The sequence below is a fragment of the Pelophylax lessonae genome, assembly GCF_965119305.1.
Source record: "Pelophylax lessonae genome assembly, chromosome: 3".
Lineage (NCBI taxonomy): Eukaryota > Metazoa > Chordata > Amphibia > Anura > Ranidae > Pelophylax > Pelophylax lessonae.
In genome coordinates this window covers 193,869,120-193,888,305 of record NC_138770.1, presented here as the reverse complement: position 1 = coordinate 193,888,305, position 19,186 = coordinate 193,869,120, and the positions used below count along the sequence as shown (strand labels likewise).

Here is a 19,186-nt window from a genome sequence, read left to right as displayed (position 1 = left end):
AACTTGTAAAGTTAACATGGAATCTTTTAGGAAGCCATAAAAAAGGCCCTGGAATAAGTGTCACCCATTTAACCTAGACACGGCAACAATAAGAACAATACGTGGCTTATTGTTAAGCCGGCCATAGGTGGATCATATCTTAGCTGGCTCAGCAGACACTGGCCGAGATTCAATTCATCTATGGGCAGGCTGATTGTATCCAAGTTGATCCATTGATCGACTTAAGTACAACCCGCCTGTTGGATTTTTGCATGCGATTATTGACAGCAGCTATAACCACCAGCAGTAATACCTGTGTTCTCCCGATAGGGAGAACTCAATAGCTCCACTGAAGGGATTCCCCCATCAGCACTGACCTTGTTGATGGAGAAATTTAGTGATTTTCTTTTCTGCAACCCCTGGTTGCAGGAAAGAAAAAACGCATAATCAATGGCCGGTTTTATAATGATTCAGTTAGGTGAACGTTAGTCAACTTGTAACCATGGTGGGTTATGACAGACAAAAGACGACAGAGAATTATGGGTCCATGCACACTGACTTAAACACCAGTGCTGTTGGCAGGAAAGAAAACACACATTTTGAGCATTTTTTTGTATTAGCACCTAGGAGCATTTAGCGTTTTTTTTTTTTTTTTCTCTTCACTGATTACCATTGAGCGTGGAGTAATTGTCATGTACCCGTATGTATGTAGGACCTTCATCTGATCTCTGCTATTTTACACACCACTGGTGTCCAGTTACAATGAGTTGTTAATAATTTAAAGCACAAGTACAATCCCATAAGCATGTGAATTATTACTGTGGATCTATTCCTCAATATACATTATTTATTTTATTGTGCCAGCTGGTGAACACAATATTATATACATGTACACATACTGATAGAAAGTAAAAGCTCTTACTATCAAAGTTCTTGTTCTGTGAGATAAGCAGGCCTTGCACTGACAGGCTGGAGTCTCGCAGTGAGTTATCAAACTCTAATTTGCTGATATTGGCAAAGGTTTCCTCCATCTCCGAGGTGCAGCAGGTGTAGCCTTGTGGACAGATCCTCAGATGCTCACCTGCAAGACATGACATGAACATGACAACATGTCTACTAGAGCATGATAAATCTATCCATTAGCAGAGAAGCCCTAGAGCACAGCGCAGTTCCCACATACCGCACCCATCTACAAAGGCACACAGTGTCATTCTCCCTATTAAACTTGAAATTCTTTAGTAGATATTCTAATAGATTTGTCAGAAAGTTCTACTTTACTTAAGCCTATTGAAAACTGCACATACATTTTTTTGATCGTATATTGATTCCTGTGATCTCATCATCACACATAATATGCAAAATATTGCAATTAGCCAGCATGCAGTTTAATACATTATATGGCAAAAAATGTGAACACCCCTCAAAAATCAGGTTTGGGTGCACAAACCCAAGTATTTTAAAGCATTACTCAAATCCCCCCAGCCCAATCCATGTATTTTTTTTTCTTCTTACCTGTCGTGTTGCATTCTCCTCAGAACACATGCTCACCCACACAGTGAATCCAGCGTTGTCACGCTGTGATCCGACAATTTGGTCCTCTTCAGATGGATGGCTCTTCCAGGTGCTGGCAGCAAGCTCTGAAGATGTGCAGCTCTGTGTGTCAATCCTGTAGGCTCCTGGGAGAGGGGTGTAAGTATCCCAAGAGGCTGCAGAATCAGGTACATGCCGTTCCGTCCTAGGCTTGAAAGGTGGAGGGGGCAAGGCCAAAAGTAAAAAAAAATAGAAACTTTAAAAAAATTTCCAGCCATTTTGCTTGGAAAGTGAGGGAGTGTAAAATTTAACTAATTCCTTTTGGAGAGTTAGGTTCTGCTTTAAAGTTTGAAGAGTTTGGTGTGGAGGAACCTGAGTGGCCTTCACGGAACCCTACCTCAACCATACTATATACCAGTGATGGAGAACCTTGGCACCCCAGATGTTTTGGAACTACATTTCCCATGATGCTCATGCTCTCTGCAGTGTACTTGAGCATCATGGGAAATGTAGTTCTAAAACATCTGGGGTGCCAAAGTTCGCCATCACTGCTATATACCATTAGCATGATTTGGAAGTTATCAATACAAGACAGTTCTTCTTGTCCAACATGACAGTTCTTCTTGTCAACTTTGTGACCTCACAAAGTCTAACTTCTTTGACTGAAATTCTCACAGAAACTCTAAAATCTTGTGAAAGGCTTCCTCTGAAGGAAGGAGGCTCTTATAGCTGCAAATGAGGGGCAACTGTAAATGGGATGTTCAACAAGTCATACAAGTGTGATATCTACAAACCTTTGGCCATATAACCACTTTAAGAACAACACAGTTGATTCTTTTGTTACTATTGAACTGAATCACAGATCCATGCAGCCATATTTGTATGACTTTATTGTATGATGTAACCACACATGTTTAAAAGTTTTGAATAACTCAACACACATACAAAGGGTACATACATTCCTTAGCATGTTTGAAGACACCAAAGTGGTATTAAAAAAATGCAATTATTTTTTAATGAATCTACCAAATATTTGAGAGAAACAGGAGCATGCACACAAAAGCTCCATGGCACCCTGAAAGGAGAAGGAGCCACCTTAAGTCCCCATCACACTGATGTGCATTCCAAGCAGTTTGATCCAATTCGAAAGGCATAGATTTGCATGTCATCTGAAAAAACATTGTTTTCAATGAAGGCCGTTCACATCTATGCAGTGTGATTCTGATCTGGTTGAAAAAAGGGTCCTGTGCATTTAGTGCAGTGTAAATTTAATCTCCATACACTTCAACGGGAACAGATTGAAATTGCAATCCTATGTTCACATCAATGCAAATCCAACTGTTTTTTTTTTTCCAGAATTTTTTCCAGAATTGACATATTTTCCTCTTCTCACTCCTCTCCCGTGGTTAGAGGGGTTGTTGAGGGGCGGGCGGCCGCCACATCCTTAACAAGCGATGACTCAACAGCTGACAGCGGGATTCCCTGCTAGCAGCTGAATGTAAACAAAAAAATTCAAAATTAAAAAAAAAAAAAAACTTAGGTCCAATATTAATTATAAGGGGAACCCCATGCCAAAATTTTGTAAAAAATGGCGTGGGTTCCCCCCAAAATCCATACAAGACCCTAATCCGATCATGCCGCCTGGCAGGCCAGGAAAGAGGGGGATGAGCGAGCGCCCCTCCCCCCCCCCACCACATGCCTTCAACATGCAAGCTCGGATAAGGGACTGGTGTGGATTTTGGGGGGAACCACACGCTGGTGTTTTTTTTATTTATTAATGCCAACATTCTTTTGTTTACATTCAGCTGTCAGCGGGGAATCCTGATGATGATGGGTCATTGATTTTAAAGGACGCAGCGGCACCTGCTTCCTAACAAACAGGTATTCACTGGTTGGTAATGTGATATTAGGGGATTGGGCACAGCTGTGATTTCCAAGAATTGCACCTGTCAAACAGAAATCAAACGGCATATTGTACGGCACTTGTATCAAAAAATGGATGGAATTCGCACCGCATCATTGTGAACCTAGCCTAAAGGGAACTTTTGGAGAGTCCTTGTTATCAGATGGAATTCAAGGCAACTATGGGCTTTGCAAAATCAAAATGCACAGCAAACCTGGTAAGTGCCGAGCTCCTACTTAGCAGCACTATAGGCTTTTTTAACTTCAGAGTTTAGCAACACTTTAAATGCTTCTTTAACAATTTTACAGAAACCTGTAGTAAATGACCCAAGTTCACCTAAGCAGATGAGCAGATACACCTTAATTAAATGTTAAAACATGTGCCTTTTGTTTAACTGGAAAAACTAGTAGGATGTTGGCAGCAAAATAAAGCATATACAGTCACAAAACAGTAATAATCATACCCCGGGTCCTAGCATTGCAATCACTTTGTCACTGTGCCAAACTGGGTTACACATCAATCCTGTTGTAATCCTAGTTTGCTTCTGAAAATAAATCCTGGCAATAAATTGAATTTACAAAGTTTATGCTGGAATAAACTTTTACAAAGAACCTTCCAGGCAGTCTCTGGAGCCAGCAACCTGTGCTGTAGGGAGGAGAGGAGCTCAAGACTGTTGACCCTGGACCTGAGCAAGAGAAAAAATAAGGACAGGTTCTCTTTACAGCCTGAAAAAGTGATACAGATGGTACTTACAAGTCTTTCATTTGAAATATTTGACATAATAATTGTGTGCTTCTCTACATGATTTCCAGTTTTATATTTGAAGCCTGAACTAGTATTGGTCACTAAGGTGTGTCTGAGAGTATGTGTAGTATGCTATCAATTTCCAGTGGATGCTCAACTTGTCAGTTTATGAATACAAGTTTGGTGCCCTATACATCACAAAATCATTAAAACACATAACAATTAGCAAAGATATGACTTTAACCCACAAGGTGCTAACATTGTGATTCTGTCAACTGTACCCCCATTAGCATCTATTTAGAACAGGTACTTATATAGCGTTGTGAAGTTACACAGCGCTTTACATATTTATTGTATATTCAAATGCAAAGGTTCACCAGCTCAAACCAGAAAAACCTTGAATAAAGTCAGTAATAAACGTACAAGTAATAGCCTCGTACACACGCGCCGATTGTTGGCCGACCGATCGGCCGTCTTTTGTCCAGTGTTGTTGTGTTGGTTGAAATGTGCTCTAGACTGCACATGAATTTTGTCGGCCAACAACAACCAACTGCAGAAGTGATGTAATGTTTGGTTTACTTTCCGTGTGTTTTTTCTTCTCTGAGCATGCCCAGTCTTGCTCATCTGATTTTTGTCCACCGAAATCTGTACTGACTGACGTACTATCGGCCGTTCTGTTGATGGCCAACAAAAATTTTATAGCCTGCACACCAGATTTTGTTTGGCCGAAAAGTCGCAGTCGGTTGTCGGAAGCATCATATTGACAAGCCGACAAATCGGCCGATCGGACGTCGGCCGAAAATTCACGGCCAACAATCGGTGCGTGTGTACGAGGCTTAATGTCAAATTCTGCCTGCTTCAAAGATGGGGAGGTTTTACACACAGCTGTTGACCAAACTTTAAATACAGTAATGTTTTTTGCAATAATAAGGCACAAAACTATAATTTGAATTGTTAAAAACTCATAAGTTAAGAAGAATTACATTATTTCTTCTTTTGGCTAAAAGATTGCCGTTGCCTTTCATCTGGAAGAAGGATTCCCTGGCAGGTAAGTGTTAACTTGCTGGTTATTAGAAGAACGCATACTCGCTCTCTGTTTGATTAAATCCACCCACAGAGATGTGTTGATTTTAATTTCCCTTTAGACAGTTTTTCATCACCAGAAATTGTGTTTTTCTCTGACATTACAATATTTCTTTGTCCATTAATAGAATCAGATTCATTGCAGCCTCTAAAAATTTATCAAGGACAATTATCTTTGAGACAGTTCATTGTGCTCTTTGATCTAACGAAATATCATGTCTTCCGTCAGCTGCTGTAGATAACTCAGCACAATATTATTACACTAGAAGTTTATTAAATCCTAATGAAATGTGAGGTCAGAGTTTCAAGGAAGCTGGTTTCTTGAAGCGCAGAACCTCGCTCTAGAATAGAGTTGGATGACCCACTTGTTTGACATTTACGTACCTACGATTAAATCTGAAAACCTCTTTGATTCTTGCCCTAGCTTTACAGATATGTATGCGTATCACTGTCTCTGGAAGTTCTGATTCCTTTTTATCTATGACGATCACAGTTTCTGTTGGAAGGAATAACTCAAAGTTTCTAAATTATGACTCATGGGCCATAGGGCCATAGCGTAAGGCGGGTAGAATCAAAGCACAAAATTGACAATTTGACTTTTGGCCTAATTTGGCTTTATTTGTATCCTGTCTGCTTAACAACAGATAAATCAAACAGCCAAATTGAAGGTGGAGAGAGATGAGGTTTGTAGAGATGACTCACAAGACTCTTGAACTGAAGTAAACCATCACTTTGTACTATGCAGATCTTTTGTGATTTCCTATGAGACTGTACATTTTACTGTTAGTTCTGCTTATGACTTCTAGATTGTAAGCTGTAACGAGCAGGGCCCTCTAATTCCTCCTGTTTTGAACTGTATTGTAACTGTATTGTCTTCCCTCACATTGTAAAGCACTGCGCAAACTGTTGGCGCTATATAAATCCTGTATAATAATAAAATAATAATAACATAGACAGTTAGTTCTGATAATACAGTCAAGGCTTTCGTTACCACCCAATGAGATTTTCTAACCTGTTGGTGAGTAGGATCAATCCTACATTAAGGTACTGCACATAATTTACTATCAACATTGGCCATGGATTTTGATGAGTCCCAGTACTGAAGAGAGTCGTTCCGGAACAGTCGAACATTTCCCATCATTATTCTCAAGGAGATATCTGTAAATCTTTGTTCAGCCTATATTTTCACACGGGAAGGACATTTCCTGGATCAAATGTTTCTTCTTTTCCACCATGTTGATCGGAAAATATTTTTAGAGGTTCAGAAAGACAATTGAACTGCCCCTTGATATACAGTCAGTCAGGAATGTAAGGCCTCATGCACACAGGACATTTTGGAAACTCTCCTAAACGCCTCTCCTTGTGACAGCAGCATTTGACAGGAAAATCACTTGTAAAAGTGTGTAATGCGTTAAGGCGCGTTTATAGGTTTCAAGTGCTTAAGTTTAATTAATTTCATTGGCCAGAATAATCATTTATTCTGTCCATTAGAATGAATTACCATTCAAGCACTGAACGTGCCTAGCGTTAACAAGCAGTAACACGCATTAACAGGCGTAAAAATGCATCAAGCATTTTTTCTGCCAAAATGCCCATGCTCTTGGATGCACTGGCAGTATTTTTGTTCTTGCCTCCAAAAGCCCATGCCACTAAACACTGCTAAAAGACTGTGTGCATGGACAGGAGGAGGCGGAGTTTGGAGGTAGGAAAAAAATGTCTGCCCCCCCCCCCCTCCTCTAGGAGAAGCTGCAAAAACATCCAGTGTGAAAGAGGCCTAAAGATCAACCCATCCAATCTAATCAAAGAGAAGATCGTTAAAATGTTTCTTTCCCCAGTCATATGGGTCCCCTTAGAAGCCTGGGTAAAAAAAAATCCTAGTTAGGGATGTGAAAATTGTTGTATGCTCACTCCCAGCATTTTCACATCCTAGCAACAAGACAGGACATGAGGGTTGCTAATTCGAAGTTTTTAGGCCAGACTTCTGACCAAAATGGCCTTCAGGAAATACAATAAAATGAATGATAATTTTACAAAGCTGCAAAGATTTTTAATATCTGCTTGGGGCCTGTTGACTGTGTAGACTATTTTCTGGAAAAGGTGAACTTAGCCTTTCAAAATAACTGATCCAAAAAAGCTACAGCATATCAGTTGCGAAGCAACAGAACTTCAAAGACATTAAAGTGGAACTAAACCCTCCTATTATTTTCAGTCAATGAAGCTGCCATCCTTGCCTCTGTTTGATCACAACATGCCATGATGCTGAACATGTGATCAGTATGACACCAGCCATTGAATGGTTTGACAGTTTGATTAAGAGCACAACCAATTTGACAGTTACAGTACATTCCTGACAAGTGCCGGGAAGGTAATTTTTTAAAATTGTTAAATCGATGGGTTTAGTTCTGCTTTAAGAATTAGCTTGTAATCATTAATACAAATTTCGAAGAAGCTACTTAAAGATACTCTTGATGAGCAACTTTACCTGCAATACCCTGCAACTCTGGTGCTATTAAATATCCCATGTGACCTGTTCTTAGAGTTTTAACCTAAATTACATGAGCAATCATTAATGCACTGCAAATTAAGATGTTTGAAGAGCATTGTAGTCTATCATCTCATATCAGCTCCATTGTACCTGCAATTAGTCTCATTACTGCTTATAAATGATAAATGCTTTCAAAGTATGACTAAAAAATCTATTTTAGAATGCAAATCTACTTATCATTTGTAGCATCAACATAAAACTCCCCAGTGAGGTGATGGGAAAATGAGGTTAAAGCGTGTCCTCAAAGTCAGTGCAATCTATCAAATACTTCCCCCTTGGGAGAAGTTTCATGAATATTAATAAGGAGTAAATACATTGTTTTTTATACATGATTGTTCAAACCAGCAGTCTGTGTCTTTCTTATACAACATGTTTTCAGTAAAGTACGATCTGGAAGGCATTATCAGGATCCCTTTAGATATGCATGGTCATGTACCATACACATCCAAATGGATGTTACATTTACTTTCACTGTTATAACTCTGTACAAGGAAAGTCATGACTTTATCAGAAACAGAATGAGATTTAAACTAAGTGAAATACAAAATTGCAGTAGATCAGAAGAAAGGAGAAGGTGAAAGATGAATATTTTAAACTTAATGGATCTTCACTGCATCTAAGCACCACACACCAAAAACACTATTGAAGTCATTTTTAATATTCAAAGCAAACTTCCCCATCCATCCATGTCTCCATGATTCATTTTGTTAAAGTTGAGTTCCGGCCACGAAAATGTTTTTTCAATAAAAATATCCCCGGGACAGTCAGGGATAGTACATTCCACAATGGATAGCCTCTGTACTGTCCCGGGTCGCACTTACCTTTTAGAAGAAATACTTACCTTGAAAATTTCTTCTCCAGTGCTGCCATCTCGGATGTGGGCAGCTGAAGCCAGTGCGTCCTCTTCTGCGTCCACTTCTCCCAGAATGCGCCTGCATCGGCCCCGCTCGTCACTTCCAGGGTGGGCGCGTCATCGCTCCACAGCTTCTGGGCATGCCCAAAAGCTGTTTAGCAGGGAATGAGTGCCCGCACCGGAAGTGACGAACGGGGCCGGTGCAGGCGCATTGATTCCTGGGAGCCATGACGTTCAGCTCCCAGGAATCAATGCAAAGAGGAAGTGACGGCGCGGGCAGAGGGAGGAAGTGGAAGAAAGGTAAGTATATTTTTCTTCAATAACAAGGTAAGTAAACAAAAAAAAAGTAACTATCCATTTCTTTTTCAGGTGACCAAAAGCAAGCGGATGGTCCAAAATCGATTATGTCGATTTTGTGGCCGGAACTCCGCTTTAAGAAATCAATTTGAAAAACAATCCCTGGACATGTTTGGATGTGTAAGGTAAGGTAAGTAGGGATGCACCGAAATTTCGGCCACCGAAATTATCGGCCGAAAATTAGTCTATCCCATTTCGGCCGATAATGGGTTAACAATGCCAAAATTAATATGGCCACAATGAGGAATGAGGAGGGCACAGCGCAGGTTTTAAAAGTCCCGCCTCTGGCCGGCCGCCCGCCTCTCAATGACGTCCCTACTACTACGATGTGTGTATGAATGAAGTGTCATACCGGGCGGGAGGGCAGGCGAGCGGCCGCTAATAGATATAACTATGTGAGCCTTCACTTCACTGTCACCAGGACTGTGTGTGAACGAACCGACCTAACACCATGGGAGCGGCTGCTAATATCTATAACTATGTGAGCCTTCACTTCCCTGTCAGGCATGTATCTCCGCTGACAGGGAAGTGAAGCGCTAACATAGTTATAGCTATTAGCGGCCGCTCCCCCCGGCCCTCCCGCCCGGTGTCAGGTCAGTTCATTCACACACAGTCCAGCTGACAGTGAAGTGAAGGCTCACATAGTTATATCTGTTAGCGGCCGCTTGCCCACCCTCCCGTCACTTCATTCATACACAGATCGTAGTAGTGACATCACCGGGAGGTGGGCCGCCGGCCAGAGACGCTTCTTTTGAATGAAGGGCACCAGAGGTGCACTCAGCAAGAGTGAGTAGGAGATTGAATCATTGGGATGGGTTTCGGTTTTCGGCCAAGGGCATCCTGCATTTTCGGTTTCGGCCCAGAATTTTCATTTTGGTGCATCCCTAAAGGTAAGTGTTGTTCATAGTTAAAGAACAGCCGTATAAGCAAATCATTGGTCACTTTTCTTTACGTGAAAAGGTTAAAATCAATAAATATAACAAATTAACATATTTTTCTCCCTCCCTTAAATTTGAGAGCAGCAAGAGTCTAGTCCACATTTTTCCACCCGTAAGAAGTGTATGTTTGCATCCACCACCCTCTAATTGCAGCATGCTGAGCACCAAATTTGACAGAGAATGTGCCTGTTGCTTACTGGGAACTCCTTTTCTTGATTTAGGTCTGCTCGGTCATGAAAAGTGGAGAGGCTACACACACAAACAAAAATTCATATCCTTTTTCACAGAAATGGCTTTTATTATTTATCAAAATTTCAATGAGGCTATTTCATATGGCAACTGTATAATTTATTTAAACTATTTTATGGCCATAGAGACCCAGACCTTTTTAGTCTCTAAAGGCATGGAAACAATGAGGGGAATTTACCACACTTGGAGTAGATGTGCATGGCAACCAGTCAGGTTCTATAATTTCTTTTTAAAGCTTAACTGAATAAGCTGACGACTGACCGAGTTGTTTCAGTGCTATAAGCAAGAGCTCTACAGAAAAAAAGGAATTTACTTTCTTCCCTTCACCAATACACTGGTCTTGCCGGTGTTTATATGGCTGGGCAGAATACATTTGGTTGTTTTATACAGTATATCCTACATTTTTACTTTTTAAGTTTAATTCTGCTATAAATAGCTTTTTTTGCACTGATAATTTTATTTACTTTTTTTCTTTTCAAATAGGCTTTAATAAAACTTCTCAATTACAGTTTCGAAATTGCAATAGCCAACAAACCATAGGATAATTATACTGTACAGCAAAAAGTCTTGCAGCAGTTAAAAAAAAAAAAAAGATAGCACCTATACAGGGTGCCAAACAGGTGAAGCATTTATTTAATCTTAAAATAAAATAGCAACAGAGTTGATTTAAAGTGTAACTTCCCCCAAAAGGGTAAATTTCACTCCTCCCCCTTTCCCATATTTGGAATGTCTGTCTTTTTAGGGGGGGGGGGGGGGCGCATACCTGATTTTAACTTTTTACCTCTCCCTCATTTTTTGTCTGCATGCCCCCTGTTGGCACTGTGTCCCCAGTAGCATTTGCATTGGCAGAGCAGAGTAGGACTGGCTAAAGAGGGAATACTTGTGACGCAGTTGGCCAGCTTAAACATGTATTGCAATATTAGTGAACTAGATATCCCTATTTTAAATGCAAAGTGTGCTAGAAAAGGGTATAGCAGTGTGCAGAGGGTTCATCCAGTATTTAGTGGTAACATGTGGGCACTCCCCTTTAGAACCTGGTAGATTATATACATGTACAAGCTATCGAGATCCGAGCACAGGTATATCTTGTTTTTTGTTGTATTGTAGTTCAGTGGCCAGACCTAAACCTTGTAGCTCTCCCCTAATTTGTGTCTGTTTGCTCCATGTTGGCATTGTGTGCACAGTACAGTAGCATTTGCAGAGCAGAGTAGGACTGGCCATCAGAGGGATTACTTTGAGGCAGTTGGCCAGCTTAAACATGTCTTGCAATACGCATGAACTAAATATTCCTATTTTTTATTGCAAAGTTTGCTAGAAAGTAGGGATGCACCGATCCAACTTTTTTTGTCCCGATCCCTATCTTTTGCTTTGTGAAATCCCCGAGTCCGATCCGGAAGTACTGTTTTGTGAGCTTATAACAAAATACTTCCAGATTGGTATCGGTATCGGCAGATACCTTATAACAATTGTGCATTTAAGAGGTTAAACTTCCCTCCTCCGGCAGACGGAACGAAAAGATACATTGTATTCATTGTGTTTACTTAAGGGCTCTTTCAGATGGCTGCTCCGCTGTTCTTATCCGCTGCGGAACTTTTTTTTTTTTTTTCATGCATATCATCCCATCCGTTTGCGGATGATATGCGGACATAATGTAAGTCTATGGGCATTACGGATGTCAGCGGATGACACCGCTGACATCCGATTTTCCTTCCTTTCCGTTTTTTACACGGAGGAAAAATAGGGTTCTGTTCCGTTCCAAAAAAAGGAACAGAACTGAAAGGAAGAAAATCGGATGTCAGCGGATGGTATTCCGCTGACATCCGCAATGCCATTGACTTACATTATGTCCGCAAATCATCCGCAAAAAATAGGATGATTTGCGGACAAGCGGAGTGGCCGTGTGAAAGAGCCCTAACTGGGAGACTGACAGGCATTTGCAGGAGGCTCTTTTTTTTTTCTTTGACAGCTGTTCTCTGCTACCTCACAGCTATGTAAAGAGCAAAACTGGATTGGCCCATGGATCTGTTAATTTTACCGATCCCCGATCCAGCTATTATGGCCATATCGGCGCCGATATCCGATCGGTGCATCCCTACTAGAAAGGGTACATAGCAGTGTGCAGAGGGTTCATCCAGTATTTTCCTTTTTTTTTTTTTTTTTAGGGGGCAGCGGGTACCTGCTGTTAACAGGCAATTGCTCCTACTTCCGCTCCGAATGCCTAGGTGATCGGAGTGGAAGTTCGCCCCTAGTTCCCCCTGCAGCCTCTGGGGATATGTCAAAGTTCCTATGAGACTGCAGGACTATTCACAGGGTGCAGCGTGGCTCACGCATGGGCAGTGGGCAGTTTGTTGTATAGCCGCAAAGAGTCACAGCCAGGCTGCCCATAGTTAACATGCCAATGCCTAAACTCAAAAACTGGCAAAGAGCCAGGTTGGGTGGATCCTGGCAGGTGTGTGTTTTTAACTTTTTTTTTTTTTACAGGGTGAAGATCCTCTTAAAGTCTAAAATCTAGCCATAAAACCTTTTAGGTTAGGACTTCTTTTGAGTTTAAAATGCTCCTTGTGTCTGACTGAGGTTTAGATCTGTCTAGGTTTTTTCCCACTTTCACACCTGAGCGTTTTGTAGTTAATTCCCCTGCACCTGACTATGCTCAACTTGCAGAACCTCACTGTTTGTAATTGTGGCTATTCACATTTCAAAGTTCCGTCGCTTGTATATCTTGTACTCTTCGCATGTTTTTGCATGATTTTGTTTGTTACATTTAGGGCAGCCTATTTATTTAAATGGGCTGCCCTAGATGCAAAAACCCACCAACAAGTGCATGACATTTGTTTTTTTAAATTGTGCTACAGCAAAACACATTGTACTTTACCAAGCGTTCTGGTGCCCACGAAAGTGCGTGTGTCACCACCACAGGCTTGCAGAAAAGCTGGTAATTTTTTGCATGATTTTGAGCACATTACCACAATGAAAAAATGTGAACCTAGCAATAGTTAGTAAAATGGCCGAAGGATCACTTCCGCCAGTAATCAGAATAACAGAGCTCCAAAAAATGGCGGCCAATTGACATCCGGTTTCTCCGCTATATTAATACGTCACTCCAGCTATAGCCACTCCCTGAGGAAGTCACGTGACCTCGTGACGTAACGCGTAGGAGGAGCCCTATACCCGGAAGTGACGTTACGAACGGAACTCGATCTCCACAGCGGCGTTTGTTGTGGTTTATGCTGATTGATCTTCTAAATACTGTAAGTGCATATCTACGTATATGGCAATAAAAGTATAGATTTACTGCACCATGATAGTCCTTTGTTTTTGAGCCAAACAAGGAGGATAGTACAAAGAAAGTGGACCGAATCGGTCATCTACGGATAGGAGTCCAGGATACTCTAACTTAAGGGGAAATAGCACCGGTGACCTGGATTCAAAACGAACAGAGGCCAAAGGGAGCAACATCTACCCATAGTCTGGATATATACCAGAGGCATATCTCTCTTGCCTTTAAGGTGAGAGTTTAGCGCACATAGAGGTGACACACAAGGTGGAGGACATTAAGTCACTTTAGTCACATTTAAGCACGTCCATAAAGAGGAAGAACGCCTATTATAATTTGGAACACTTTGGACTTTATTTTTGGAAAAGATTTTATATATATATATATATATATATATATATATATATATATATGTATTTCTACTGTATTTATTCATTTTAGTTTCACTTATTGGGAGCACTTTGGAAGATTTTATAAGGTGATTGTAGGAGGCATGCAGCACTTTAAATGAGCACCTATATATATCCAATTTTTATTGATCGATTTATCTGATTTATTCACCCCTTTATGATGATGTATGGTATTGATGGTATATTTATTCATTGAATTTGTGTAACAAACACTGTCAGTGTATTTAGATATCAAGTTGATATATAACGATCAAGGTTTCACAGATTTTTTTGGTAACACAACGCACTTTGATTCATCATTTTTCAACAATATAGCACATCTGTAACATTTCAGCACTCAGCACTTCCTCAAAACCGTATTTATTGACACACACCCATATTTTATACATACTCACCAATCAAATTTAGAGACATATAAAATACCTAGCCCCTGAAGCGCACCACCACCCCCATAACAATATCAGTCCGTTTTTTTTTTATACCATAAGCGACTATTACAGAATTTTCTGGCTGTCATTACTGTAAATGACTGTAGTTGTGGCAAAAAAAGATACTTAGCTTAAAGAATGCAGTCTTGTGTCTGTAAATCTTTCCTTCTAGAAGTTGTTTTCAAGCAAGCGGATCATTGAATTTTTAATATAGATTTTCCCACCATTAAACAGAAAATCCATAACTCCAGAGGAACAGAGAACAATTTAGAGTGATTATCAAAGAGTATTTTGTGTCAAGTGAGGCCAAGGAATTTCTGCCCAAAGCCTGTTAGATCTGTGCAAGAGTAGGAGATCCCACATCATTCATTCAACAAATGCACCTCCTCCTGTACACACATTGCAGCTGCAATAGAATTAAAGGGTATCCAAACTCAAAAAACAAAAATGTAACATACTGCAGCTTACCAGTACTTTAAGGTGGTGGCTGAATTTGTTTTCTTTATTTTTAGGCTTTTTCCTTTATTTTCACCCAGGAATTCTGCCAGTAACACATAGACAGGTGGGGTCTTGTAGTCATTAGAACAAGATAACTTCAACTTCAACAAGTATTTTTTGCACTAAGGGCCAGTTCACACCACATGCAGTACCTTTTTTACCCCATTAACCACTTTAACACTAGCCACTGTGCTGCTACTCTGGCACAGTGGCTCGTTATCGTCTAGCGACGTAGACCTACGTCGCTAGACTCCTCCCCTGTAGGCGGCGCTCGCGCGCCGCTGGAGGCGCGCTCCCGCTGTTTTCATTCACAGCGGGAGTCGGGCCAGGGGAGTGATCGCCGCTGCTCTGCCCCGATCGTCGGGGAATCCAGTTTGGAGATCTGCCCGCCTGTGTAAACAGAGCGGGCGGATCTCCTAAGTGACAGGGAGTGACAGATCGGAGTGTTCAGCATAGCTGAACATCTGATCTGTCCTTGTGTCACCTCCCCCCCCCACACGTTAGTAAGCACCAGGCATACATTAACCCCTCCCTCTCCAATAAAATTAACCCCTTCCCTGCCAGTGTCATTTTTACAGTAACAGTGCATATTTATAGCACTGATTACTGCAGTAATGTCACTTGTACCCCCAAAAGTGTCAAAAATGTCAGTCAAGGGTCCGATCTGTCCGCCGCAATGTCGCAGTCCCACAAAAAAAAAATCGCAGATCGCCGCCATTACTCGTTAAAAAAAAAAACACCAAAAATGACATAAATCTTTCCCTTAGTTAGTAAACGCAATAACTTTTGTGCAAACCAATCAAAATACGCTTATTGCGATTTTTTTTTACCAAACATGGGTAGCAGAAAACAAATTGGCCAAAAATTTAAAAAAAAATTGGTTTTTACATCTTTTTTGGGGGGAATTTCATATAAAAAAAATGTTAAAAATATTGTTATTTTTTCAAAATAAACGCTTTTTTTGTTTATAGCGCATAAAGTAAAAATCGCACAGGTGATCAAATACCACCAAAAGAAAGCTCTGTTTGTGGGAAAAAAAGGACGTAAATTTCGTTTGGGTACGGCGTCGCGTCAGTTAAAGTCGCACAGCGCCGTATCGCAAAAAGTGGCCCAGACGTAAGACAGCAAAATGATCTAGTGGTAAAGTGGTTAATGGCCAGGCCAGTTTTTGCGATACGGCACTGCGCTGCTTTAACTGACAATTGCGCGGTCTTGCGGCGCTTTACCCAAATAAACTCGATGCCTTTTTTTCCCCACAAATAGAGCTTTATTTTGGTGGTATTTGATCACCTCTGTGGTTTTTATTTTTTGCGCTATAAACAAAAATAAAAAACACAATTTTGAGAAAACTCTAATTTTTCATCAATTTAGGCCAATATGTATTCTGCTACATATTTTTGGTAAAAAAATCCTAATTAATGTATATTGATTGGTTTGCTCAATAGTTATAGCATCTACAAACTATTGGATAGATTTATGGACCTTTTATTTTTTAAATCGTTTTTACTAGTATTGGCGGCGATCAGCGATTTTTAGCGGGACAGCGAAATTGCAGCGGACAAATCTGACACTAAGTGACACTTTTTGGGGATCAGTGACACCAATACAGTGATCAGTGCTAAAAAAAAAATGCACTGTTGCTGTATAAATGACACTGGCAGGGAAGAGGTTAACACCAGGGGTGATCAAGGGGTTAAGTGTGCTCCTAGGGAATGCTTTCCAACTGTGGGAGGAGTGGATGCACTAGAGGAAAAGAGAGATCTGTGTTTCAGCTTCCTCTTCCTCCGTTCTGTTAATCCGCCGAATGATCGGCTAGTCCCGGCGGCCATTGTGGCCACCGGACCTGTTGATTGGCTTCCAGTGTTTCCAATCACAGCATGAGCGGCGCTCTGTGTGTGTGCTCGCCCCGACATCTCTTGCACAAAATCACATACATGGACGTGACTTTGCACAGCCAGGCCGCCCTGCCGCAGTTTATATGCGGCAGGTGGTCCGGAAGTGGTTAAGGAGAGTTATCAATGTTTGGATTGCAGGGATGTATTTCATATTTTCATCTATTTGATATTTTTATTTTGTTTAGTGAGTAGATAGATTTCTAGACACCTTCTGACATGTTGACATGTCTATAAAGCTTATTGAAATATTGAAAAACATCTGTCTACAGAGGTAATAAGCTCAAGCTGAAATTCACACACACAAGTGAACTAGTCAGAGCAGAGACGTTTGGTGATTTTCTGCCATTACAACCAACTGATACTTTGCCCCATATCTTGGAGGCAGCTTTAAATGCACAGGTTTAACACAAGGATAGCAGTTTTGCCTTTGAAAGATTTCAGATTTAGTATTAATAGTGGGCAGTCCTTTAGGAGAGGAGACAGGACCTATAGAGGTTTAAATTGGAAAAATAATCAGACTTACCTACTGTATATTTTAGGATATTAAATGGGTGTTAAACATCTTAAAATGATGTGTACCTTTTCTTGCTGGTATATTTTAAATGCAAAATATTCATATATATTATAAGGTACAAAGTAAAGGTATACAGAGATTACTAAAGGCTCCATATGTAAACATTACAGTACCATTTTCTTTGCTCTATAACACTTGATTTATGGCTATGTCAATAATTTTAGGCAAGATAATGTAGAGAATACAGAACCTGAATAGCAGAAACTAAACATAATAGACGGGTAATAGACAAGTTCCCACTCATGATCAGGGACCAATCAGCAAGGTTCACAATCATGTGATCCAGGGGCATAACTACAGGGTTTGCAATTGCAACCAGGCCCCATGCTCCAGGGGGCCTGTGCGTCTCCCCTATACACCTGGATAGGAGGGGTGGCGGGGGCAGCATGTAGAGAAATCACTGCCCTCCTTTTTCCTGTGTATGCTGCCCCCGACATTCCTCCTATCCAGTTCACCTGTGTTCTGCTGTCTTGTCCTGATGTCTCTGGTCCCCTGCCCCCCCCCCCCCCCACTGTGCTCCTTTCCCTCTCCTGCCGGCTGCTGCAGGGGATGTGTCACAATGAAGCAATAAAGAACCGGGAAGGTATAACCAGGAGAAACTACTGACCAAAGTGGGTGAACTTCCAGGATCGCACAGGTCACTCATTTGCGACCGGGCCCTGGCATTCCACCATTGTGGGGAGGCCCCAAGATCGCAGGAAGGGGGCCCACTGCAGAACTTGTGAAAGGGTACCGCTGCGGGACCGTAATAAAGGGCCCCTCAATGAGAGTAAAGGGCCCCAGGATCAGTGGGAAGAGCCCCAGGCTTGAAGGGAAGGGCCCCAGCCCTTCATGGTTTCTTGCACCGGTGCCCTGAAGATTCTAGTTATGCCTCTGATGTGATCACCATTTTACCTCTGACATAGTGAACATACATAGGCTGAAGGCTTCACTGACAAAAATGAAAGCCTTCAGGCTTCACATGAACATTGCCAACTTCAGGCTTTGATACCCATCTGTTGCCAGTGCCATCTATTTATTAGTGCAGATAGTGTTGCACTATTTAAAGTAAAATAAGACCAATTCTTATTCATATTAAGTTAGAACTATGGTCTCCCATTTAAAAATGATTATGTGCTGCAACACTTGCCTAATGATGCTGCACTGCCCCTGAATTCAGAGCAGAGTTGCCACTCTCATGTAGGCTATGCCTGCTTGCCTACAGTGTAATGAAAAAATGTCACATGGGGCGTGGCTATCAGCATTAACACTGCTGATTCACAAGCCTGTGGCTGGCCAATCAGCACCTGACCAAACCTAGCCCTGACAACTTCTTTCTGTAATGACAGCACTGCCTGTTGTTGAAACCCTTCCACTATGTAGCATTTGGGGGGCGGGGGGTAAATAAAGGAAGAGTTGACTCATTAATGGAAAATAAAAGACGCTTTCTGTTTAGTTTAAAAGTCTTGTGCATCATATAGTAACTGAATTTGGTATGTGTCTAGATTGTTATACAGGAGCCTTTAGTTGTACTTTAAAGAAAGGTACTTTTTAAATTAACCACTGGCTGATCATGCTAAAGCTGAATGATGGGTACAGCATGGTTACCCAGTTTTGGGAGGGAATCTATTGACGTCCCCCCATAACTGCGCCCGCCGCACGCCCACTGTGGCATTCTGTGATGGATGTGTCCTTCGGACACAGCTGATCATAGAACAAGGTAAAGGGTCAATCACAGCAGCACTTTACCACATGATTAGCTGTGTCCAATCACAGCTGATAACAATGTAAACACATTTGCCAGGTATCAGCATTCCTGACAGCGTGAGGCGAGAGCTGTCGACTGGTAAGTGTAAAAGGGAACATCTACACTGATAATCAGGGCACTGATCGCCAGTGCAGCCCCAACAGAGCTCATTAGTGCTGCCTGTCAGTGTCAATCAGTGC

General features: G+C 41.3%; 1 protein-coding gene across 1 annotated transcript in view; it reads right to left on the bottom strand.

Annotated features, from left to right (window-relative positions):
* The window catches only part of GPC1 (glypican 1), a 131,651-nt gene that overhangs the window by 27,674 nt on the left and 84,791 nt on the right, over positions 1-19,186 (bottom strand). Inside the window, exon 2 of the mRNA XM_082252207.1 lies at positions 902-1,060. Coding sequence (XP_082108333.1) covers positions 902-1,060 — 159 coding nt within the window. The remainder of the gene's footprint in view (positions 1-901; positions 1,061-19,186) is intronic.